This window comes from Canis lupus, chromosome X (assembly GCF_003254725.2).
Source record: "Canis lupus dingo isolate Sandy chromosome X, ASM325472v2, whole genome shotgun sequence".
Lineage (NCBI taxonomy): Eukaryota > Metazoa > Chordata > Mammalia > Carnivora > Canidae > Canis > Canis lupus.
This window is the reverse complement of record NC_064281.1, coordinates 107,534,841-107,558,864: the sequence shown is the minus strand read 5'-3', so window position 1 is coordinate 107,558,864 and position 24,024 is coordinate 107,534,841. Positions and strand designations below refer to the sequence as shown.

Here is a 24,024-nt window from a genome sequence, read left to right as displayed (position 1 = left end):
TGGGCTTGAGTTTGTAGGCAATCAGAGGTTCTTGAGTAGAAAGCAACAGGATTAGAGTGGTAGTCTGCAGGACAACTTGGAAGCCAAAAAGGCTGGAAGCCAGGAGACCAGTTGGACTCTTGGAGTGAACCAGATGGTATGAGATAAAGGTCTGAACCGTGGCAGTGGCAGCAGGAATGGAAAGGAATCAACCTGAGACTGATTGGCTATGCACAAGCAAGCAAGGAGGCAGAGGGGGCCCAGTCAGAAGCAGAAGTTTCAGAATATGCTGTCAGGTAGGCAGTGGGTGTCCTTCTTTAATTTTATTTTGCACAAATGAATATTAAAATGATCTTGCAGCCCCAGGACTCAGGATCACGTTGCTAGAAAGGGACAATTAGGACGGTGCAAAAAAGCAGAAAAGAAAAGCCCAAGCTTATAGGGCATAGTTCATAACATATTAGTGGTCTTTTTCTTTTAACCCAATTGCTGCCTTATGGAACTGTCTGTGTAGCCTGCTGTGCTGGTTTCAGATCCTAGGCTAAGTGACTTTGTGGCTAGTCATAGGAACATGCAGCTATCTGAATTTTGAACTTGATTCTGAACATTACAAGTGAGTGCCCGATGATAGGGAGTATGCGGTGAGTTGCTACGCTTGGCATTTTACCAGTCAATAACCAGAAAGTTTGAAATGACTCAAGCTGTATGTGGAGGCCGTCTGATAGACTGTATGTCCCATGTTGGTGGGGGCAGTCTCCTTAATTGAGGGCAGGGATTTTTATTTCATCCACTGCTGTGTCCCCTGCAGAGAACAGAGCCCATTTATTTGTAGATGTCAATCAATGATTGTTGTATGCACAGATGAAGCCGGGGATCACAGTGACTCTGGCTTGCCACAGTAGCCCCAGTGCTGGGCACAAGGCTGATTGCATAGCAGGAGCTGAATAAAGGTTTATCAAATGGAACTGACATGAGTTGGACATCATTTGGTTTAGCGAAACTGATTTCTGTCTGGTTTTATATTGTGCAAAATACAGGAAAATAATATTGGGTTGGGAATTCTTTACTTGGAACATTAAGCAGTAACAAAACCATGTTCATTCTTTTGCTAGTGATGATCTGGAACAATTCATGGAAAGTCAAGGTGCGTCCAGCCCAGGGATCCTCATTTTAACAACCAGCCTCAGCAAACCATTCATGCGACTGGAAAAGTATGTCACTCTCTTGCAAGAGTTGGAACGGCATATGGAGGTAAGAAGGCAGTGTGTGGACCTCTGCTCTAGAGGAAGCAGCCAGTCTCCCTTCAGACTAACCCTGCTGAGGAATTCAGGAAAAGCCTTGGTTTCACATTTTACTTGATCCAGTCTTCCCTCTTCCTGGGCTTCTAGTATCCCTCTTTATGCAGCAAAATAGAAAGGGGGCATTCTTTTTCCCCCCTCTTAAGATTTTTTTATTTTTATTTAATTTATTTTTCCCATTTTTATTGACAAATAAAAACCATATATGTTTAGGTTGTACAATGTGATTTTTTTAAGTGTACCATGTGATGGTTTAATATCTGTAGACATTGTGAAATGATTCCCACAAGCTAGTTAATTCACACCTCCATCACCTCACACAGTTACAAGTATTTTTTTATAACACTTACAATATACTCTCAGTGAATTGCAAGTATACAATACAGTGCTAGAAACTATAACCACCATGCCGTACATTAGATCCCCGGAATTCATTCATCTTGCAACTAAGAGGTCCCTCCTTTACTACAAAATATTCGTGATCATTTGTCTTCCCAGCCTCAAACCCGGTGCTTCTCTCAAGTTGACTTAGGTTCTCCTCATCTGTCGATGGTGGTTCAGTCAAAATTGGCCAAGATTTTCTGTTGTTCTGGTATATGAACCAGCCTGATTGTGGGATATAAACAAAGCAAAGCATCAGAAAATATAAACACCATTTTCACTTATAGACAGGGATAAATATCTTGAGATCACTGCGATCATTCAGCTTTCTGAATTACAGCTTTCTGGGTTACACTGGAACATTCTGGAATCTCCTTAAAGACTCATAAACAGGATAACCAATATTAATTGATCTATGTATCCATAGACCTACATCAAATCCCCTCACATTTGTGTTTATAAACTTAGAGTTGATTGGCAATAGCTGCAGCATAGCTATAATCTTTCCTAAATATTAAGATTGGCAACGATGCCTGACCATTGAATACTGTTTCAGCAAGAGGCCAGATCCTTTTATTAAAACCCAATCAACAGGGATTGCTTCTAGAGTCGTCCTTGCACCATGGAGCATGGGTGTTTGAGGTGTGGGTGGGAGAGGAGGGCCCTCTGAGGGAGGCTGCGTTTACCCTAGTTGCTCTTCCTGTGTCTGAGGAAAGGTTTTGAGGTTTTAAAGGGTTTGATTATCTTTAAAGAAAAAGGTTGCACACCGCTGTTCTCATCAGCATTTGTAAGGATTGAAAGCGTGTACTCTGAGCAAAACCACATTCTCAGGTTGTTTGGCCTGCCGGAAAGCTGGAGGCAGCAGGGAGCTAGTGAGCAAAGCCTGCTGGGATGAAATTTCAGTTAGGCCTTGGGAAGGTGTTGACCTCTGGATGCCTTCCCAAAAGCTAAACCAGTTTGCTGAACCGTTTGAGGTTTGCCCCTCCTTGCTTATTGCAGAAATCCAGAAACCAGCGGCCTCAGTTTCTGTTCCTGCTCAATGCAGGAGTGCTAACATATACTCAGTTTGAGGAGAAGAATCCCCAGCCACCCCCGCTGTCTGGATCCCCTCCAATGGGCTTCTGTGTGTTGGAGCCTGTCTGCACTCCTGCCTCCGTTGGCTGTTGCTCACCTGCCTTGGGCCGCCTTCTGTTTCCCACCAACAGATAACCCACACCCTCAGCACTAGTTAGCCATCCGGTGAGCCACTTTCTCCAGATTTCTGATCATTTAGCATGGCCGCTGGCTAAGGGGAGCCTAGAATCAAATTAGCTATTGGTTAATTTGACAAAGGATACATTTGACCATAAAAGAATAGAAACCTTCTTCACAGAAGCAATACTGTTCTTGGCTTGGGGCAGACCCCTGGTCTGTCCAGCTGTGTGTTTTCTTACCTATGGCTGGTGGAGCAGCAGATTTTGTCCTTCCGTTAGGCCGGCTGAATCCCAAAGGTTAGGTAGACATATACTCCCATGGTGGGTATACAGCCTCCCCAAGAATCTCCCCTCTCCTTTCATGAGTGGTCACGGAGATATGCATTCCTCAGAGCCGTTCTGGAACCTGTCTGCTTTTCGGGGTTGTAAGTAGCACAGAACTGCAGACCATATATGTGGCTTACAAAGAAGCACATGGTATGAAACTTGGAATTTTGTTCCCATCTGCCCCACTGAGCCTCCTGGAGGAAAATGAAGGCATTTTAGGAAGTAAGATGGGATTGATTTTTCTGTAACCACGGTTCCCTACCTCTTGTCACTTATTAACAACGTGGCCTGATGATGCCCCCTCCTGACTGCTGATTATTTATTATCTAGAGACTCAGTAACCACACCTAGCATGTTGTTGCCAAATCCATGATGCGCTACCTACCGCCTGTCTACGTTTCTTGGTCATCTGATCATGGGAGGCGCTGAGACGCCAAATGCTTAGGTGCTGCCTTATTTTGTGATCTTTAAATTAGCATACAGTGAAATGGACTTTTTTCTTTTGACATATAGTGCTGTGGCTTTCAGCACGTGTCTGGATTCATCTGACCACTGCCACGATGGAGATACAAGACAGATCCATCATCCCCTCAGATTTCCTCTGTGTCCTTGCGGCTGCCACACCCTCCTCCCTCAACCCCTGGCAATGGCTGATCTGTTCTCCTTTAATATTATTTTGCAATGTATTCCTTTAATAGGATACGCATCCAGATCATCAGGATATTCTGAAAGCAATCATAGCATTCAAAACTCTCATGGTAGGTGATGCTCTCCAATTATAATTCTGTTTTGTATGCTTTGTTCCTAAAAGAGTGACATGTGTGTAACGTTTCTTTCCTTATGCAAAGGTCTTTAGAGTGGAAACAATAAGCTTTAGTGACAGTACGGCAGTGATTGTCTCATTTAATTTTGTCTTCCAAAAAATCATGCTTACCTATGAAAGGTTGCCAGGCTGAGAGTATAAAGCACTCACATTTGAAGTTTCTGCCACATTAAGCATTGCTGTGTAGGTGGGGGGTTTCCTTTTGTCTCTTTGTCTTTCCCCCCCGTGTCGTTCACCTTATGTCTGTGCAACTTGTCGTTCACTGATTGGCATCGATAATGGATTCATCTATATATGCCAAAAGGTGTGAGTTTGTTCTTTGCATATGAAAAAGAAATCCTTCATCAAATCTAAAAGGAGAAAACCTACTCAAATACAGTTGCTTTATACAGATTTCTATCAAAGCTATCTGTAATCTTGTATCTTGAGCATGATGGTTAATGTCTTCTGGAACCCACTGATGGCACTTGGTAGCATTTTAGGAGAAAAGATAGTGTTACTTTGAGTGATTGATTAAGTTCAAATTCACTTTTTAAAAAGATTTATTTATTTATTTGAGAGAGAGGAGCACAAGAGGGAGAGGGAGAGAGAATCTCAAGCAGACTCCACGCTGAGCATGGAGCTGGGTGCAGGGATCTCTCACAACCCCGATATCACGACCCAAGCTGAAACCAAGAGTCAGACACTTAAGCGACCATGCCACCCAGGAACCCCAAGCTTAGCTTCATTTTAGACATTTCTGTGGCATTCTAATTGACTGCATTCCATGGTTAGTTACTGATCCTTGCTATAACGTTGTGAGGCAGCATTCACCATCACCTCATTTTTATTGCTGTTAAAAGATCAGTACCTGGTGTGTCCACAGGAAACATCAAATTGAAGAGCAGAGTAAAGCATTAGGTTAAAATTGCTGTAGTCATAGGTCAAAAATGGTTGAATATTGGCAATTTTCTATGGCTCAACCTAACAGAACAGCCCACCGAAATATGGCATTTATTACTACTTGTGTCCCTTGATTTGTCCTATGTAAATTGAATATAGAATTCTTTTTTATAAAAATAATATTTCTTTCTGACCATTGTACATGTTGTGAAGCTTGCTTTGATGGCCATAGTATGTTTATTCCCAGTATAGATGCTTCAAAAATGTGTGTACAGTGAACTGCTGTCTTTAAGTTTACATGTAGCTGAAAGGGGCAGCAGAGATTTTATAGAAAACACACCCCAAAAAACTATGACATTTATTTGGAAACAGTAGCATAGCTAACCATATGTTCATTTTCATATTCAGCTTGGAATGAGTACTGTTAAATCACTCTAAGAAATAACTTCACACTTTCTGAAGCAGTGATATTTATATATAGTGTATTCATATGCCACATATTGTTTCCTGGCTTGTATTTTCAGTTTGTATTAGTAAAATTCAGTTGTATCTCTTTTTCATGGTTCTCTTAGGAATGAAAATTAATTTCGTATTTTTTCCATATCGATCTACTACTAGTGCCTAAAGTATAGGGCCGTGCCACAGTGAATCCAACTGATCTTATAACGAAACAAATACAGGGTCCCTTCTACCACTTTATCTTGATGTTTTGACAAAAGTGGCCCTTCTTCACAAAACCTTTGGCTAGAGATTTAAGATAGTGGATCTCTTTATGTGTCAGGAGCACATCTGGTGATGGGACTTGTGATGAGGAATAGGGACTCCGTGGCAATCTGAAAGTGCAAAGTCCCATCTCACTTTGGTCTTGTTTTGGGTCTGTGTAACAAGATTTCCATTATGTTCTGCTTTGGTTCTATAGGGCCAGTGCCAAGATCTAAGAAAGAGAAAACAGCTGGAGTTGCAGATACTTTCAGAACCTATTCAGGCATGGGAAGGAGAGAATATTAAAACCTTGGGAAACGTGCTGTTTATGTCACAAGTAATGATGCAATACGGAACATCTGAGGTAAGATGTTTCAAATCTCAACGCCATTGCTTCCATCTTCCCTGTTTCTCTTCTTTGACTTGTCCTTTCGTCAAGGTCAAGTGCTTGAACATTCAAAGAAACTGAGCACCTCTTCTTTGCCCGGCACTCTGCTAGGTGCTGTGGGAGATAGGAGGAAAGAATACGCGATAATCCCGGCCTTCGAGGAATGTCTTACAAAACAGATGGAAACTCAAGCTGCAACTGGCAAACAAACCCAAATAGTCAGCATAGGTTGTGTGGTCTCCAGTGGATTCCACGGAAAGCCTTATGGAGGTAGGATCTGAGGAAAGCCTTATGGAGGTAGGACCTGAGGAGGAGGCCAGGAAGAGAGATGGCAAGGATTTTGTAAGTTAGAGGCTGTTCCTACCTCCGGAAAGAACAGAAGCGTGGCCTTTTGAGATGGAGAGAAACATCAGGTTTTGAGAACCCCGGGCATCAGGCAAGAGCTGTTCAGATCCACAAGGCAGGCAGCAGAGTCATAGAGAAATACGACGAAAGGGGTGATAACAATATTCACTCTGCCAACCATGTGTGTCAGTAAACTGGGGGGATGGGGCTAGGCACAGAAGGACCAGCTGGGTTGCAAAGTGAGAAGCACCCCCCACGAAGGTGGTGGGGAAGAAAATGAAAGTGCAAGGGCAAATGAACCCCGTTTAGGAGGGCAGGTTGAGACGAAGCAGTGACCTGGGGGCCAGAGGAGACGATGAATGTTATCTTAGACCTGTTAACTTGCCTGTAACATAGGTCTCCAGGTGGAAAGGTCTTGTAGGCAGCTGTTAAAACAGAAGAAAAATGTGGGTGGGAGTGAGAGGCAGAGATTCAGATGTCCCTGACAGATGTGCCCTCCTAGGAAGTAAATATCTGGAGAGAAGCATGGAGGGCTGAAGATGGATTATGTCTTTTAGGAAGGGGGCAGAGTAGGGGAGGAAGGTTGCTTATGTCACCTGGTATGATTTATCGGGTCTTAGAACTGCCTTCCCTGTCCCAAAACATCTTCCTATAGTCCCTGACAGGTCTCTGTCAGAGATTCATTACTTAGGGTTAATAAGCAATCTCATTTAAGATGCAGATACCCTGGGGAGGGTTAATGCAGTGGCCAGTCTAACTATTAGTCTTTCACACCTTTGGGATAAACCTCTGGGGTGAAGGGAGGAGGAGCCAGGGCCTGAAAGAGCCCACAAAGAGAATTGGAGAAGTGTGTTGTCATGGAAACTCCAGGAGGGGCTGTGGAAAGTGGTCAGCCTGCTGAGTGCCGATGAAGGTTCGAAGGTTTGAAGGTTCGGAGGTCAAGGAGTCTGGAAACCAAGAAGAAACCATTGGATTTCGCTAGAAGGCAGTTATTGATGACTTCGAGAGAGCAGTAGGGCTGCAGTTAGGGAGGAATCAATGGGGAGAAAAATGAAGACAGCAAGTAATTTGGCAATATAGTCTCAAGGACCAGGAGGTACTGGCATACCTGGGAGATGTTGGACGTTGGGTTCCAGACACCTGCCATAAAGCAAACAGTGCAGTGAAGCGAGTCAAATGAAGTTTTTGGTCTCTCGGTGCATATAAAAGTAGTCTTTATGCTATATCATAGTTTATTAAGTGTACAATAGTGTCATGTCTAAAAACAGTTACGGACCTTAATCAAAAATACTTTATTGCTAAAAAATGCTAACCAGCATCACGGCTTTCAGTGAGTCATAATCACTGATCACCATAACAAAAACAGTAATAGTGAAAAAGCTTGAAATGCAGCAAGAATTACCAAAACATGACAGAGACATGAAGTGAGCAAATGCTGTTGGAAAAATGGCGCCTACAGACTCGCTTCACACCGGGGCCCTACGAACCCTCAATGAGTAAAAACACGGCACCCGTGAAACCCGATACGGGGAAGCGCAGTAAGGCGAGGCAGGCCGGTGTTACACAGAAGGAGCCACGGGATCCATGAAGGCCTGTTAGGACAGAAGCTGGCCATATGTTAACGAGCAGAAAAGAAGAAATTAGGCTGCTGGAAGGACAGGGAAGAGACAGAGTGTCTGCAGAAGGAAGCTAAGTAAGAGAAAGACGTGAGAGGGTGCAAAGAACTTGCTAGAAGAGTGAGCCTCAAAGGATTGATTGCCTTTCTCAAGTGCAAGGAAGATGGAGATAGGCATAAGGATCATTGTAGCTAACATGGCTGGATGTGTCAGCCAAACAGAAGTTTTTGCACCTACTAATCACATATCTGTGTAAGAAGTTCAGAGAAGCCCTCTTGTGTGAAGTTTCCTTTAGTGCCACTTCCAAAAAGTATTTACTTCTTCGTGTTATGTGGGAACAATAGCTACCTTGTTCTAAAATTTTAGTGATTGGGCAGCCTGGGTGGCTCAGTGCTTTAGCGCTGCCTTCAGTCCAGGGCATGATCCTGGGGACCCAGGATTGAGTCTCATGTCAGGCTTCCTGCATGGAGCCTGCTTCTCCCTCCACCTGTGTCTCTGCCTCTCTCTCTCTGTCTCTCATGAATAAATAAATAAAATCTTTAAAAATTAAAAATAAATTAAAAATAAAATTTTAGTGATTAAGTGATTTTGTAATTAAGATTAAAATTAATTTTATGAATAGGATTTTAATATACATGCTACAGCATAATAAACTTCCTATTGCCCCAAAGCCCCTTCTGCTTTGCTCCTTTTCAAAGGAAAAATCATTTTCATTTTGTAAACCCAGAGACTTGTGCCTTACCATTAATTGTGTGATGTCTCAGGTGTGCATACCTGGGAAACCAGCATGGTTAATTTGTATCTAACTTATGTATATGAAGAAAAAGGATAAACCAGGGGTTTGTACTCATATCAAAGCAAAATTCAACCAGTTTTGTGTTTTTAGGTTGGGTATCTTTTTTAAACGTTCGCTTTTTGTGCTCTGTTGCCTTATACAAGCTCTGTGTTATACAACAGTGACTCCAGAAATTCTTAACAAATAAAATGTCCAATTTCTGTTCTCCACTTAACATTTTTTCATTTCACTTTAGGAAAAGGAGGAGCGGTACCTCATGCTGTTTTCAAGTGTCTTGATTCTGTTATCTGCAAGTCCTCGGATGAGTGGCTTTATCTATCAGGTTAGTAGATTTCATACAAAGCAAATAGCAGGATCCAGAATGAAAACAGGTTTCCATCCAGATGCAATATTTCCACTCTGGCATTAAAAGCTCCAGCCAGAAAAGACAGAATGTTCTGACCCTTTGTTGTAATTAAACAGCTTATAAGAGCAGATGTTCCTTAGATCAGAAACCTTTATATAGCTGTAATGAGTTTATATTGAATATCCACTGCTCTGGTTATGAGCTAGGTTATGGATGTTCAAATAGAATTCTGAGTCTACAACCAGATAAATTAACAGCCATATTTCACAGGCTCATATCATATCATTATTGCTGAGAAACTATAAAGCTGGGGCCTGCTCCTGTGACTGTCTGATTGCAGTCATATCACATGATTTGGGGTTCTGAGGTGCAAGTCATGAAACTCCTTAGGAAATTAAACTTCCTTCTGTCTGCTCCCAAAATATGGAAGGCTAGTGAGTTACTGTCATCTGTTATAACTGGCCTAGTGATTACTAAGTTTCATAAAATTGGAATTTTTTTTGAATATTTACTTTGTTTACTGATTCCCTTCCAAATGTGTTAGAAAAAAGTAAGCTGTTTATAAATCCCCACCGTATGGTTTAGGGCGTGTTGGCAAAACACAACCCACATTTCCCCCTTGCTTTTTTGTCTAATTAAAATTGAAAGGAAAACATATTATCTATTGACAAGCCAGAGAGATATGTCTGGCCATAATTCAGCAGTGATTCCTGAGAGGGTCAGAAAAATCTGATAGACATAAGCAGGGATGCATATAACCACAGAATTAATGGAAATGTTCTTTTTCCAATAGGGAAAAATACCAGTGGCGGGAATGGTGGTGACCAGATTAGATGAAATTGAAGGGAATGACAATACATTTGAAATCACAGGTAGGTAATTTTATTTTTTTTTTCAAGTAGCTACTTGAAATCCTTTTTGGAGCAAAGTGGGATTTGAATAAATAAATGCTATTATTTTCTGCACTAAGTCTATGAGCTATAAGCTTTACCTGGGCAGGGCAAGGTTTGTTCTCTTTCCCAGGATAATTAGCATCCTGGGATAATTAGCATCCAGTGAAAGAACAAAGTCTCTCAGTCATTCAAAAGCCTCAGCTTTGCCATTAGTTTCAATCTTTTCTTGCACAGGAGCCACTTGATAGAACTAAAAAATAACAAAACAGGCTGAAGTAAATGAACAAATTGAGCAAAATACCAGGCCTGACCTTTGTGGCCTGTGGTCCCTTTTGCCAGGCCTGTGTAATTTCCATGTGGCGGTTTTCCTTTTTTTACTGACATGGCACAGTGGCTAGCACTGGGACTATGGCCCCAGGCCTTCCCCCTTCTTCCCCAGTAGGGAGCCTGAGCTCGGATGTTGGCCTTGTTTCAACTTGAATATTGGGTAAAGCGGGACAGCATTCTCATTGTAGGCCGTGAACTAGATGGGCTCTGTGTTTACACTTTTGCACTGTGAGTTTGTTTAAAGTGAAGTTTTAGACTACTTTCCTCAGATTCTGTAAGCAGTAGAAGTCAAGGACAGTTTTAAAAATCAGACACAGGGATCCCTGGGTGGCGCAGCAGTTTAGCGCCTGCCTTTGGCCCAGGGCGTGATCCTGGAGACCCGGGATCGAATCCCACGTCAGGCTCCCGGTGCATGGAGCCTGCTTCTCCCTCTGCCTATGTCTCTGCCTCTCTCTCTCTCTCTCTCTCTCTATGACTCATAAATAAATAAAAATAAAAAAAAATCAGACACAGATATTTCTTTCCTTGCTTCATTACCTGTTCCTGACATAGAAGTTTCCATAGGGTCACCCCATAGGTGTGACCCCTTCTGATAACAGACACCCAACTCTTAGTTGCGTCAGGTCTGTTTATGAATGAGGTGCGTTCAAGCTTCTCCTTGCCTCTTATTTCCAAATGCTCACCATCGGGCGATGCAGGTAACATGGTCGACAGAATTGTGATCCACTGCAACAATAGCCAGGACTTCCAGGAGTGGCTGGAGCAGCTGTACAGACTGATCAGGGGCCCTGCCTCTTGCAGTTCCTTATCCAAAACATCATCGTCATCTTGCAGCGCTCATTCTGTAAGTAGTCCACTTGTGCGGCTTGGGGACTGATGAGTCTCCCATCAGACCTGCCTGCAGAGAACTTTCAAGAAGCAGTTAGCATGCCCTCAGTCTTTGGGTCTTCTATATTTGTAGGTTTTGAAGTACAGTAAAACCTCACTAATTCTGATTTCTTGTGGAGGGAGGCCCATCCAAATTAATAAAACATTTTGCCGAGGGATGTGCACTTTTGTTTGACGATTCTAAGCAACTCCCCCTGACTGCCAGCAAAGTTTTTCTCATCACGGGTCCTGCTAAGACATTTCAATGATAAACAAGATTCATGTGAATTGTCAACCGTTAGTCTCATGTGAATTGTGTGCTGAGTCAAAACACAGAGTTTACCTTCGTAAATCCTTAAGTGCCCTCATGGAATCTCATTTATGCTACCGCATTCACTAGGTCAGCTTTAAGGGTAAACTCTCAGCGTTGCCTTCTTCCAGGTTATCATGAATCTGGAATTCCTAGAATCGGAATCGTTGAGATTTTACTGTATGTGCTGAGTGAGAGCGCATATTGTTGTGTTGTCTGTTAACACTCAAATGGGCAATGCCAAAACCCCAGTCTTAAGTACTGTGCATTGTGGTGGGAAGAACAAGGGCTTTGGCATCAGATCTGAGTTCAAATCTTGGCTTGTTCAATTGCCAGCTAGCTACTTTGCTTTGCTAAGGTTCATCTTAAGTCATTCTGCCAAAATAACCTATTTCGGCACCTAGTAGAGCGCCCAACGCATGACTGAACGCAGTCAATGTTGACTCAGCTTTCCTGCTTCCTAAAGGAAAGCCACCCCTGACTTGAGTGACATTCCCAAAGAGAGAGGGAAGACAGGATCATGGGATGTTGAGTCAATTTTGTGCTGTTCCTTAGAGACCCCATAATCTGAACTGGAAAGTGCCAGTTCCCAAACTGGAGAATTTTGTTTTCCCACCTCTCCTTTTCTATGGCTGGCTTTGCTGATCCAATGACATTGTCGCTGTTCTCTCACCGTGTGGCACAAGGTCGGGTTCAGACGGCAGATTGCCAACATCTCATCAGACATTTTCCCAGTCTTTTAGCTCTACTGGACAGCCCCGAGGACCCCTGGAACCTCCTCAGATTATAAAACCGTGGAGTTTAAGTTGTCTACGACCCGCACCTCCACTTAGACCATCAGCAGCACTAGGTTATAAAGAGGTAATTTTGCTACATGTGGTATAAAATGCTTCTGACAAGCTAATTTCATAGCTCGTTACAAAGAGTTCTGTGGGAATGTGCTAGAACTTATGCTAGGTGATACATGTCAATCAATTGTGAATTGTTAGACTCAGGGATTTTGTTTGTTGCTTAATTTCCCTTTTTCCCATGGTCCCCGCACAAATATTTAGCAAACATCCACAGAGTTTCTGTGCACTGCCTGAGTTCCCTGGCCCCCTCCTGAAGTGCCTCTGGCTCACCTGATTGCTTTGGTAATAATGTCCACACATCTCAAACAAGAGCCACTTCATTTGACTTGAATTTCCAACCAAGAAGACCCAATTCTGCATTTTGGACCATTTTGATCTATTAAGCCAAACCAGGAAAGTCTTATGGGACCAAGCCATGAGTCTGAATTTTGAGGGTCTGGTCTTTTTGCTGCAGTTGAGAAGGGAAAAGAATTTAATGAAAAGAACATCTTTTCCACAGAGGCTTCTAAGCGACAACCCTAGAAGATATAGGATAAATTTGGGTAGTGGGGGGACTTTGAGGTTCTTTCTATTTTTTCCTGAAAGTCACAGTCAGGAAATGTCAGTCACTAGCTTCTAGGACTGTATGGACTGTTACTTTTTCCATCCAGTGTTTTTTGGGTTGGTTTTTTTCCCCTAAGCTGTTTCTCATCATTTCAGCTTTTAAAGAGCCTCATTTATTAGGAACTGTTCTTTACCCAGATCTTACCAAGTGAAAGTTTAAGTCCATGACGGTTATGAGGTACATCTTAGAATTAGAGGTAAAGACAGCATATCAAACGTGTGCTTTGACATGTGATACAGATTTAGCTCCATTTCAAGTTGATCTTGATTTCAAACACCATGCTGCTGTTTCCATTAATTGTTGCCTTCAACTCCACATGCTTTAAAAAATAGAACAATCTTTGGGCACTGGAGGATTTTTTTGATCATTTCAAAAAAAATGATACGGGCACAACAGGAGATTCATAATAAGCTGAATCCTTATTATGTACCTCTGTTCAGAATTGGGCCAGGAAACAGTCCCACAGGTTTGCTTTGGAAATCGACCAGTGATACCCGCAAGCATCCAGTTTTCTTCTCTGATTACGTAAAGCAGGAGTGCCACTGCATAGTTATCTGGGTCCCCTTTTTAACGATGGATATTTTAGAATTGTCAGTTACTAAGTTCAAATGAAGGTGAGCCTTGAAGGGTAAAGTTTACTTAATCCTTCACAGAACTAATCCATTAAAACTAAGGCATGATCATGTTGTTTCTCTTGGGAGAAGAGAGTTATTAATATATTCTTACTGCATAGTGTGTATTTCGGTTATTTTCAGTATTTGTTATTCTGCATAGAACTGTATTTCTTGGGCTTTTGCATGATGCTATTGCATCTGAGACTAATGTGGGAAACATAATGATATTCCTTCTGTGTAATTGATGATAACACTAACATTTCAAATGTTGTTTTAGAATTATTGATAAATGGATTTGGTCATTATAACCATCGACCTCTCACGCTCATCTTCTCTTTCTTTACATATTCACTTTAGAGGATGTCTTATATCTTGAAGGTAAGGGTAGAACAATATCTTTGGCTTATGGTGACATCATAATGCTGTGCTGTAATCTTTGATGAATGAAACTTTCCTTTATGCTTGTTGTGTCCCTTGTTCTAATTGGTGGCTAGAGTATGAAGATGCTATTCTGACATGTAAGTATTTGCTTCAAAAAATCAGGCTCTTATGAAACACATGTGAAAACGTAGTCTTAGATGCCTTAAAAATGCCTGTTTTCCTTGTGTTTTTTTTTTTAATTGCTCCTTTTCCTGTTATTTTTGTCCCTCGTGAATTTTCCATGTCTGTCTGTTCTCAAGTCTAAGTGGGTCACTGTGGTTAAATGGAAGAAATTAAATTCTTTGTTCCATATATTTTAAGGTACTAGTTATTATCCATACATCACTTATATACACTGCATGGGAGATTGGGATAAGAATGGTCACTAGGGTCTAAGATTCTAATCTGTTTACTTGGGTACCTGTTCATGGGCTCTGGTTATTCATACGGCAAAAGCAAATTTAAGAATCCATGGCTCTTTTATCTACTAATTTAAAATACACTTTATATATGTATTTTTAAGCTTGGGTCTACACCCAGTACTCCTAACCCCAAGTTATGTATCCAGAGATCCCTCATTTAGCTCTTCTCTCTGGCTTCAGGGAAATTATTTAGTCCCTCTGCCTTAATTTTTTCCATCTGAAAAATGGAAATTAATATTCTTCTTTCCGGGACTGTTGCTAAGGAAAATGTATTTAAACCGCTTTGAAATTCTTTGAAAAGCAGTATATACTACAATTGTTGTTTAATTCCCTTAACACTGTATCAGTGAAGACCATCAACTAAGTTAGGAATACAGGTATTTCCCTAGGATCGACACCCACTACTTTCTTTGCAGATGGCACCCATTCCCTATGGCAATTGAGACACAATGTCATTGCCTCTGTTTTATGTGATCTTTTAGAATTTACTGGAGCCATTTTTATTGTGTACATTATTAAATTTTGATGCATTTTTGAGACTGTTAAAGTAAGGGAGAGCCATGCAGTTTAAGTTCATTTGCTCTTTTTAATTTGTTTTTTGGGGATAATTCTAATTCATAAAGAAACTTCTATCCTTACAGGAGTCTAGTAAAAGCCCCAAAACAATGAAGAAGTTTCTTCATAAAAGAAAGACGGAAAGAAAGCCATCTGAGGAGGAATATGTGATTCGGAAAAGTATGTGTCTTGCACTTTTTTGACAGTCGGTTATGGATGAGCTATCAGAAGAATTTTGTTGAAAGCAAATGATTAGAGCCATTTGTCCTCCATTATCACCTGTTACACAAAGAAAAATGCCATTCTAGGGCTGGTCACTTCTAAGCTTTTTGAATGAGCTGCCTGCTTCTGCACTTCATGTGATCTGAGGCAGACACCATTATATGATCTTGGGATAGAATATTTTACCCCACCTGGATGAGAACCACTAAAGGGCCCCATTTGCTACAGATTCATTTCTTTCCCTCAGTTTCTCATACACAAAATGTTTTCCCTACTGAGATAGACAAAACAGACCTGAAGGCTGAAATCCTTCTGGAAGTTTAATGCTCAGTGACATTTCCAGTTAGCTAAGCAGTCACCCTGCTGCCATGTAGAAATGGCTTGATTCCAAGGTGAGCTACAGAGTCCGTTGGCCAGTACATATGTCCGTATTTGCCTCTAAGACTGGGACCGAGGTACTCTGGGAGACACATGAAGGAGTGAGTGGTACATCCCAAAAGGGTCGCAGAATTGTGTGTCTCAGGCAAAAGTAATCTGTAGAAGTCTTTACTGGACTCCAGCTTCTGCATCGCCCAGCCCACCCCTGGGTGCATGCATCATCCCTTGAGCAGGGTTCCGCCTCCCAGTCATTTCAAGAAAGAGTTGGAGGGGAAGGGAGAATCAATGACTCTGCTGGCTGATTGGGAAAAACCGAATGAGGTCTATGGGGGAAAGCTTCCTAGAGAAGGGATGCCTTGCAATTTGGAGGGGAGGCAGGCTGTGGTGTATGTCGGGTGAGAACTGAGGCTAGCGCCAAGCCTGGTGCTGTCATCGTGGCCCCTAGGAGTCTAGTAAAAGCCTCCAAATGATGTAGAAGTTTCTTCAGAAAAGAAAAATTGAAAGCTGCCGCTGCTGGCAAAGGCTTTCCGGTCAGGGAACCCAGTCCCCAGCAACTGAGTACATGGCATCATTTTGAGGGTCCAGAGGTGGATCTCTGTCTGCAAAGTCATTATTAATTAAATCCAATAGGTACGGCTGCTCTGGAAGAGGATGCTCAGATCCTTAAAGTGATTGAAGCCTACTGCACCAGCGCGAATTTTCAACAAGGCCACGGCTCAAGTAGGTTCCCCCCCAAACCACTTTCTCTAATGAATGCTGTTTCTTTTTGACTGCTCAGCACCTCTTTGAAAAAGAGCAAAGCAACCCAGATGGGTTGCAGGGTGTGGAAAGCAGGTGACCTGGTGCAGAACTGCATCTTTCCGATAAGGTGCTTTTAGCTGCCAGGCGGTTTGTTTACCCACTCTTTCTTTTCACTCAGAGAGAAAGAGAGACGCAAGAGTAAAAAAGTTGGAGGTGATAGAAATGAAAAAAAGAAGTCTTTTTTTTTTAAAAGTCCTTCTCCTTTGAAGTATACAGATACCTTTGCCAGCACTAGTTAGGAATTAAAGAGCCCAGAAGAGTTCCTGTGTCTGTGAACTGATGGTAATCTCTTCTCATAGGCAGATTTGGAAAGGAAGTTACAATACTATCTTTGATCAGCTGCATTTTTAAGCGAACAGTGCTCCACCCAGCTTGAGTTTCAAAGTTGCTCTGAAAATCTGGAAATGTAGCTGCTTAGCAGGGGCTGTTTGGAATGTCTGCAGTTTTCAGGGAGTGATCAGGAAGGGTGTTCCCCACTCACTCCAACATCTTTCAGGCTACAGAACTGAAAGCGAGATGAGGTTGTCTGATTGATCCTTGAGCTTCTCAAAAAACTGGGTCGCATCAGTCCTGTCTTGTCTTGCATGATTATAGACATTCAGGAGACCTCTATGAGGTGTTTGCATCCGCACAAGAAGTGAGTTCTCTCCATAATGCTCCATTTTGGACAGCTGCTGACCCACCACTCGAGTTGGAGGCGGGGATCACTTGGGTGCCTCCAAAGGAACTTGTCCCTAACTAAGGTTGGCATGAGGAAAACATTTGATGTCAAACTTGACACATTTGGCCGTGAAGAGAGGTCTGTCACACCCTCTGCTTTCACAGATAGATCCTGGTGGTGGCTTTGGACATGCCCAGCTCTGTGAACAAGTTTCAAGGAGGCAGGAAAGGACAGAGAGAGCAGTTTGGGGCATGAAAGCTAGGAAAGAGAGGGGGACAGGGAGACACCAGAAGAAGCCTCCCTCGTACAAAACGTGACCTCATCTGCTCCCCGACCCCGCTCTCTTCACATTCACGGCATCCGCAGATCTGTAGGAGGCACAGGCAGGTGTTCTGGCCTAAAGAGCCACATTTCCGCCCCTCCTACCTAGCCTGTCCCCGACACGTGGCAGGTTGTCTAGCATCGTGGCGACCTTCCATCCTCTGTCCCTCTTCAGCTGGAAGTCCTATTTCCTAGGACCTCGCTGCTGTTATTTCCTGCTGCATTTAACCAGTGAGTCAGCCAGTCTGCTGTCTAATTATTAAGCACCTACAGAGTCCTGGGTCCAGGAAGGCAAAGCCACTGCCACCTGAGCAAAGGTGAGACAGTGAGCGCACACAATTTGAAGGCTCAGGGAGACTGAAGATTAAGGCCTTGAGCTCCAGGAGAAAGGATCCAGAAGTGAGGAGGAAGTTAGAGGTGCAGGAGAGTTGTTTGGTCCAGTCCCTTGTCTGTTCTGTCACCTCTTCCATCCCCAGAGCCTGGAGACTGTCTGAGCAGAGCCATGAGGATGTCCACACCTTTGTGCTGGTGTGACGATCCCCAAACCCCTCTCCACCCTTGACCCAAATGAACTTGACTGATAAAGTGCCCCACCCTGGCCAAAATCCAATTGATGTAGTTGTCTGTTTTCTCATGTCAGCAAATGTTGGATGACTGCTCTCTGGGTGCAAAGCAGCAACATGCCATCAGCAGAGACCCCTAAGTGATATTAGTAGAAGAGACCAACACCTAGAATAGTCTCTGCTAACTCTCCCCTCTCCTCCCTCTTGCAACCCTTGTTTGTAGGTGCTCGCAAAGATTCTCTTCCACAAGTCTTACTCCCTGAGGAAGAGAAACTCATCATTGAAGAAACCAGGAGCAATGGCCAGACTATCATTGAAGAAAAGTGAGTAGAGTGGGCTACCTTTTCTGATTTGTCTGTGGGCTGGAAATAAGGTTCCAGAAAGGCAATGCATCTCTTGCAAAGCCTGCACTGAAGGACAGTCCGTCCTTCTCCAGGAATATAGTTGGGAGCTGCAGGAGGGCTGCCCCCACAATGAGGGGAAGGGGGCAGGGGAGGCAGAGGGCGTGGAACTCTGTGTGTGGTGGCTGCCCCTGGGGCTAGCTCCCCCATACAGTAAAGTACTTCAGGGTATGCAAGAATCGCACTCTAGATGGGTTTAGATGGTGCTTGGGAAGGCCACAACACCAATTTCCTTGCCCAGAGGGATGCTTCTCACATTTACTGAATCAAACACTGGACTTCCACATACTTGGCCTATTTAGCATCCTACAGAAACCCAGTGAATTAAGCATTACTTTCATCAATTCTATTGAAGTTGAGGTTCAGGGAAATGATGTTCCTGGTCTACCTTTGCACACTAATGAGGGTGACCTAATGGGGAAAAATCAGGTTAAGTACCTATGGGCTCATAAAATAAACACAAAGTAGCCAAATAATTCATTTGTTTAAACTTGAGTCATTTCTGAAGTCAGGCCTAAATTTGCATAGTACAGCATATTTCAAAGTGCTTGACATCGTCAATGTATTTTTCCATCTGGTATACGAAGTGATGTGGCAAAATGGTAAAGTGCTTGGGCTCAAGAGAACAGTCCTGGTTCAAGCCCAAATTCAGCATCGTGTTAGCCGTGTGACCTGGGGCCAGCCTCTTTACCGTTCTGTGCCTCCATTTCCCCATCTGTAAATAAGTATGATAGTAATACTTTAAGGTTTATTGTGAAGTTAAATGGAATAATAAGTATAAAGGCTGGCACATAGTTATAGAGAGCTATATTAATCCCCACAACAACTTTGTGAAGTTTGTGGGGAATGTGGTATTATCCCCATTTTGTATGCGAAGAAAGTAAGGCAAGGAGAGGAGAAAGAACCTGATTACCCAAGGCTGGAGGATAGTAAGTGGTAGGGTCAGACCTGGAACCCAGATCTCTAGAATTCTTGTCCAGGGAGAGAGCCATCTGGGAATTAACTGTTCCACGAGTCAGGCAGGGCATTTTATCCTCTTTTGGAACAGATGAGACCTTCCAGAAAGAATGCCCCTGACTTTGTGTCATATAGGGTCACGTAGGGTCACAGAGGTGAGAGCAGCAATGCCATAGCACAGGATAAGCAGGGCCTCATGACACCCCTCATTATATGTTATGTGATGCTCATTCCTGCTCTTAAGAAAGTCAAAACCTTGCGATGAGCTCTAGTCTCTTTTTTTGTAAATCCCCCAAGCTGGGAAGTAAGTGGCCAAGGAGGAGGGCACTATAGTAAAGGTGTAATGACATGGCATTCAAATGAGCATGTGGGCTGGTGGTGGTTTGCCCATAAAAATAGAGACCACAGGGGCCATTCGTAGCAGTATCTCTCCCAACCAGCTCCCCCCCCAAAAAAAGGCCACTGTTTTTCAGGATCTGTATTTCTTGAAAGTGGCTTTTATGGTTAAGTTTTATGTGACAGTGTTTCAGTACCAGCTATGAATCTCTGAACTTTATGTTCTAGGAGTCTTGTTGATACTGTGTATGCCTTGAAGGATGAGGTCAAAGAACTGAAACAGGTAATGAAATATATAACTGATTTTCTTGGGTCATATAATAGGAACAAGGTGGTGAGGTGGGGATTTTTCTTATTTCTACAGGGTGAGTTCTGTTGATTTTGCCATGTAGTGTTGGGTTTAAATTTCTTAGGCTTGCTCATATACCTATTTAGCGGTTTACAATAGGTTCCCAATACTTAGTTACAACTTTCATGTTCTCTGACATTTGTAAACAGAATTTTAGAAAAGGTAAGTCATCCACGAGTGTGTAAGTATAAAGAGAACCATAAATCTTGATTTGCGGGCTCCTCTGAAGATGTGATCCAGTGCTCCATGATGCACACTTCCTGGTGTTTGGGGACTGGCTGCACCTGGTGACGGGGTAAAGGATGGACTGGAGGGGGGAGAACAGAGATTATCTGTCACAAAACTCAGGGTGAGACACAATGGATTTCTGAACTGAGGTAGTGCCATTGAGGCTGCAGAGAAGGAAAACAAATGTAAAGGAAGGCACATCGTAGAGTTAGAGCCTATGGAAAATTGATGCTGTGATGTTGGGATTGAGAGGGAGAGCCAGAGATTGAAGATGAGGCTTCTTACATGGATACCTACTTGGATAGGGCAGTGCCCTTCACGAACTCAGGAACCACAGGAGGAAAAGAAGTTTGGGGTGACAGAGGAGAGACTGAGTTCACTCTAGGATATGAGTCTGAAGTGCTTGTAAATATCAACTTGACACTAGGGACTGTGGACCTGGTGCTCGTGAGATGAGATGAGGTCAGGTGTCAGAGGGATTAGGGAGGCCCCTGAGTTGAGCTGAAGAAGAGACATTAGGTGAAAAGAGAGCTGAGTTGGAAGAGGGCCCGGGCCAGTGCTGTACAGGACGCTTAGACTGCAAGCAAGAAGACTGCAAAGGCTTGGCCAGAGAAAGGTAGGAGAAGCAGGGGGCTGCCTTGTCCTAAAAGCTGAAGGAGAGGAGTCTGAGGAAGGAAAGTGGTCAGTGGTGAAAGCTGCCAAGAGGAGGAACAGGAGGAGCCCTGGGAAGGGGCCACGTAGTTTGGGAATTAATGAGTCTTTTCTCATCGTAGGAAAATAAAAGAATGAAGCAATGCCTGGAAGAAGAACTGAAATCAAGAAGGGACCTAGAAAAGCTGGTCCGGAGGCTGTTGAAGCAAACTGATGAGTGTATTCGGGCTGAATCTAGTAGCAAGACCTCCATTCTTCCATAACTATCACTGTGCAGCTGGGTAGACGTGCCTTCGGGGCATCTCAAAATGTCCAGCTGAATGATTTGTTTGCTCACTTCCTTGGCTTTTATTTTGTATCTGAGTCAGTCCTCTCTCCCCCCCTCCCATTTCCCCCGCTCTCGCTCTTGCTTTCTTTCTCTGTCTCTCTGTTTGCTTTCTGTTTGCTTGAGTATTTGTTGTTGTTTGGTTATTGGTTGGTTGTTTTCTTTCTGACAGGGGTAAAAGTGAAAGTGGTGGTGGAAGTCTCTCCAGAGTCTTTTCCATTCAATAAGAAAAGGAAAACTAGTATAGGCAAATGACTTACATGGTCTTCAGATGGCCTTCAATTCATAGTGCCTCTTCAACCAGCCATTTCCCCTCCCCGCCCCGCCCCATCACTCTTTTGGGGCTGGATGCCATATCAAAGTGGCTGGCCATGGCTTAGTAAATGTGAACTTGACTTTTTCTCTCATGCTTTCTTGTATCTGGAAGCCCCTCTGTACCCAATTTAAGGAAGACAAAGCTCCTTGAGCTATGACTAGGGTAGGGTGAATGGAAGACTAGCACATTTGCCCGGTGACCCAGCCACCTTCCCTGGACTATCATGTGCCACCCCTCAATGCACACTTTTTAAAAAAATTACTGTCCTGTGTTGTCTATAAGGCCAAGAAAACAGTAGCACCCTTATTCCTTTTGTGTGCGTTTACATTTTAACTCTATGGGGCAGAAGCTCCGGTCATCCATGCCAATACCAGATCCATTAGCAAATTGCACTAGACAATCTTCCCCTTCAGCAGCAGAGTTGATCATCTCTCCCCAGTGCATGATAGATTTCGCCCCCAACCTTCTGCCTCGTATGTAAGTTTTATATTTCCCCAGTGCATTTAGCCAACCATATGAAGCGATGTGTAAACTAGTATGTGTGTGCTTCGCTTCCTTTTTGAAAATATAGACTGTGAGCAATTACTTTATCTACCCTGCATATTCAACTTGTGACTTCTCATCCTTCAAAACAATCTGCATTGAGGAGCTATCATGCCCTAGTAGACTGCTTTAATTCACTTTATTGCTCTACCAGGTATGCAGTGAGAAGCTGTAATATTCCTCAGCCTTGAAGCATTATTTGCAGAAATGTGCTCTTGGTCCAGTTTGTATATCCAGAAAGAATGGACACTTCTAGTGGTTGTGTGCTGGTTGCTAGTGAAGCTCAGGATTTGGAACTAGTTTACTAAAGTGGCTCATTAAATCCAACGATCACCTTTGTAAGTGTCTCAACAATTAGAACTGCGGTAAACCAGGTTTAGAAGGGTCACAGAAGAGCAGAACTCATGCAAATTCAGCACAACTGAAAGTCAGCACAGTGCAACCCACCCCTCTCTCTCCCCAAGACAGGTGCAACTGGGCAGGTGGGAAAGATCACTGGAAAGAGAGGCAGAGGGCCAATGGTCTGGTCAAGGTAGTCTTCCAGATACATTTGACGCATGCCTATAAATGTGGGTTTTGCAAATGTTATTTAGAAAGCACACTTGAAGCTCGAATCCCCCAGCTTGCTAAGCTCTTTTTCTTTCTCATACTGGGGTGGGGGGGCGTCTCAAGTTCCCATAGCTACACGGTACAGGGCTGTTGACTACTTGCTGCACAACAGAAATGACACCATCCACAGGAAAGGGACTCTACCTGCAGTCTGCCATCAGCCAACCACATGCAGCCATCTTTGGAAGCTGAAGAGTGAAGATTTCTAGAAATGGCCATCATTCTGTTTTTAAGCCCAAAAGCTTAGCTTTGCCATCCTTCACCTAAAAATTAACAACAACCACACAGATCTGAGCATCTGCCCCGTCTGTGGTTAATCAATGGCTTACAGTAAATGTGCACACTATATCCATAGGGAACATTTTTGTGATTTAAAAATACTTTAGTAGATAAGGTACAGGATTGCTTATAATACTGAAAGGTCTTTATTTTAAAGTAAAGTGTACATATGCATGTTTTTGGAACTTGGCCTTCTGAGGAGAGGCCCTCGGTACTCTGGGTAGTGAAGCTTGTGCAGAGTGTGGTGTCTGCGCTCACACAGTAAGCAGTAATATAAAGGAAATGAAGCCATGTTAACCCGAGAGCAGTGTCTTCATAGTTGTGTTGTTTACTTACTCTATAAGTGGGTTCCTCTTACTCTGTAATTAAACTGCTGCCCTTAGAGGCTTTTTAGTTCTTCTTCCGTCATGTTCCTTCTTACACAAGCTCAAATTTTCTAACTTGTTTTTATTTTGAAGACTTTTAAAATGGACGTTTTCAATAAATAAGAATAACAGTGCTTTATAAACTAAGTCCTGTGTTTTCTTTTCTTTTTCTTTCTTCTTCTTCCTTTTTTTTTCTAACCAGTGTGCAGAAGGATTTTTCATGCTATGGCAGCTTCCTCCCCCATTTACTCATTAGGCGTCTGCTCTCCAGCTGTCTTCCACCTGTTTCAGTCTGGGCAGGTGAGATTTGCTCCCTGCTTTACAGAGATAATACGGGCCTTCCTTAACTTCTCCACCCCTCTCCTTCCATCCTCAACCTATGAACTGTACACCATTTTCCATCCTGTATCAGGATTTTGTCAACCACTTGAAGCCTACATTTTGACTGCAGTTGGAATGCTGGTGTCAGCAGTCAAAATAAAAATATATGCTCCACCTCGAGACAGGTGTGCTGTAGGTATCTGTTGCTACTCAGCTTCCCTTCCTACCCCTTTTGTGTTTCTCCCTGGAAGCCTAAAAAACAAAACAAAAGACCTATCTCAGACTCCGTTGCAGCTAGGGTTCTCTATACAATGTGGGTTCTGACGTATTTTCAGTTCTGCCAATGAGATGCCTTTGCATGATGTTTGGAAGGTTTACGTGAGGCAGAGGTCATCTTCCTGGGGCTTGGCAGCTGGTGGGCAGTTCCACAGATGTGTTTGTGGCTTCTGAACTGTAGCT

The 24,024-nt window shown here is 43.1% G+C and overlaps 1 protein-coding gene and 1 long non-coding RNA gene across 5 annotated transcripts in view; one reads left to right on the top strand and one right to left on the bottom strand.

The window, feature by feature from the left end:
* Positions 1–23,391, top strand: part of ARHGEF6 (Rac/Cdc42 guanine nucleotide exchange factor 6) — a 101,106-nt gene extending 77,715 nt beyond the window's left edge. For 2 of the 4 annotated variants that reach the window (XM_025460895.3, XM_025460897.3), the window contains 13 exons: positions 1,092–1,230; positions 3,877–3,936; positions 5,803–5,949; positions 8,966–9,052; positions 9,870–9,948; positions 10,995–11,140; positions 12,197–12,334; positions 13,900–13,920; positions 15,026–15,119; positions 16,170–16,259; positions 18,109–18,208; positions 19,808–19,862; positions 20,930–23,391. In XM_025460895.3, coding sequence (XP_025316680.1) covers positions 1,092–1,230; positions 3,877–3,936; positions 5,803–5,949; positions 8,966–9,052; positions 9,870–9,948; positions 10,995–11,140; positions 12,197–12,334; positions 13,900–13,920; positions 15,026–15,119; positions 16,170–16,259; positions 18,109–18,208; positions 19,808–19,862; positions 20,930–21,070 — 1,297 coding nt within the window. In that variant the 3' untranslated portion in view covers positions 21,071–23,391. Of the gene's footprint in view, positions 1–1,091; positions 1,231–3,876; positions 3,937–5,802; positions 5,950–8,965; positions 9,053–9,869; positions 9,949–10,994; positions 11,141–12,196; positions 12,335–13,899; positions 13,921–15,025; positions 15,120–15,984; positions 16,030–16,169; positions 16,260–18,108; positions 18,209–19,807; positions 19,863–20,929 lie in introns of those variants that run through there. The other 2 variants (XM_025460899.3, XM_049107390.1) reach the window with 2 other exon arrangements.
* On the bottom strand, positions 1,596–3,456 carry LOC112668489 (uncharacterized). Its single transcript, XR_003141714.3, has 2 exons — positions 3,092–3,456; positions 1,596–1,883 (listed from the first exon to the last, which is right to left on the bottom strand). It is a non-coding gene; the product is annotated as an uncharacterized LOC112668489 (long non-coding RNA).
* Positions 23,392–24,024: the final 633 nt, after the last annotated feature.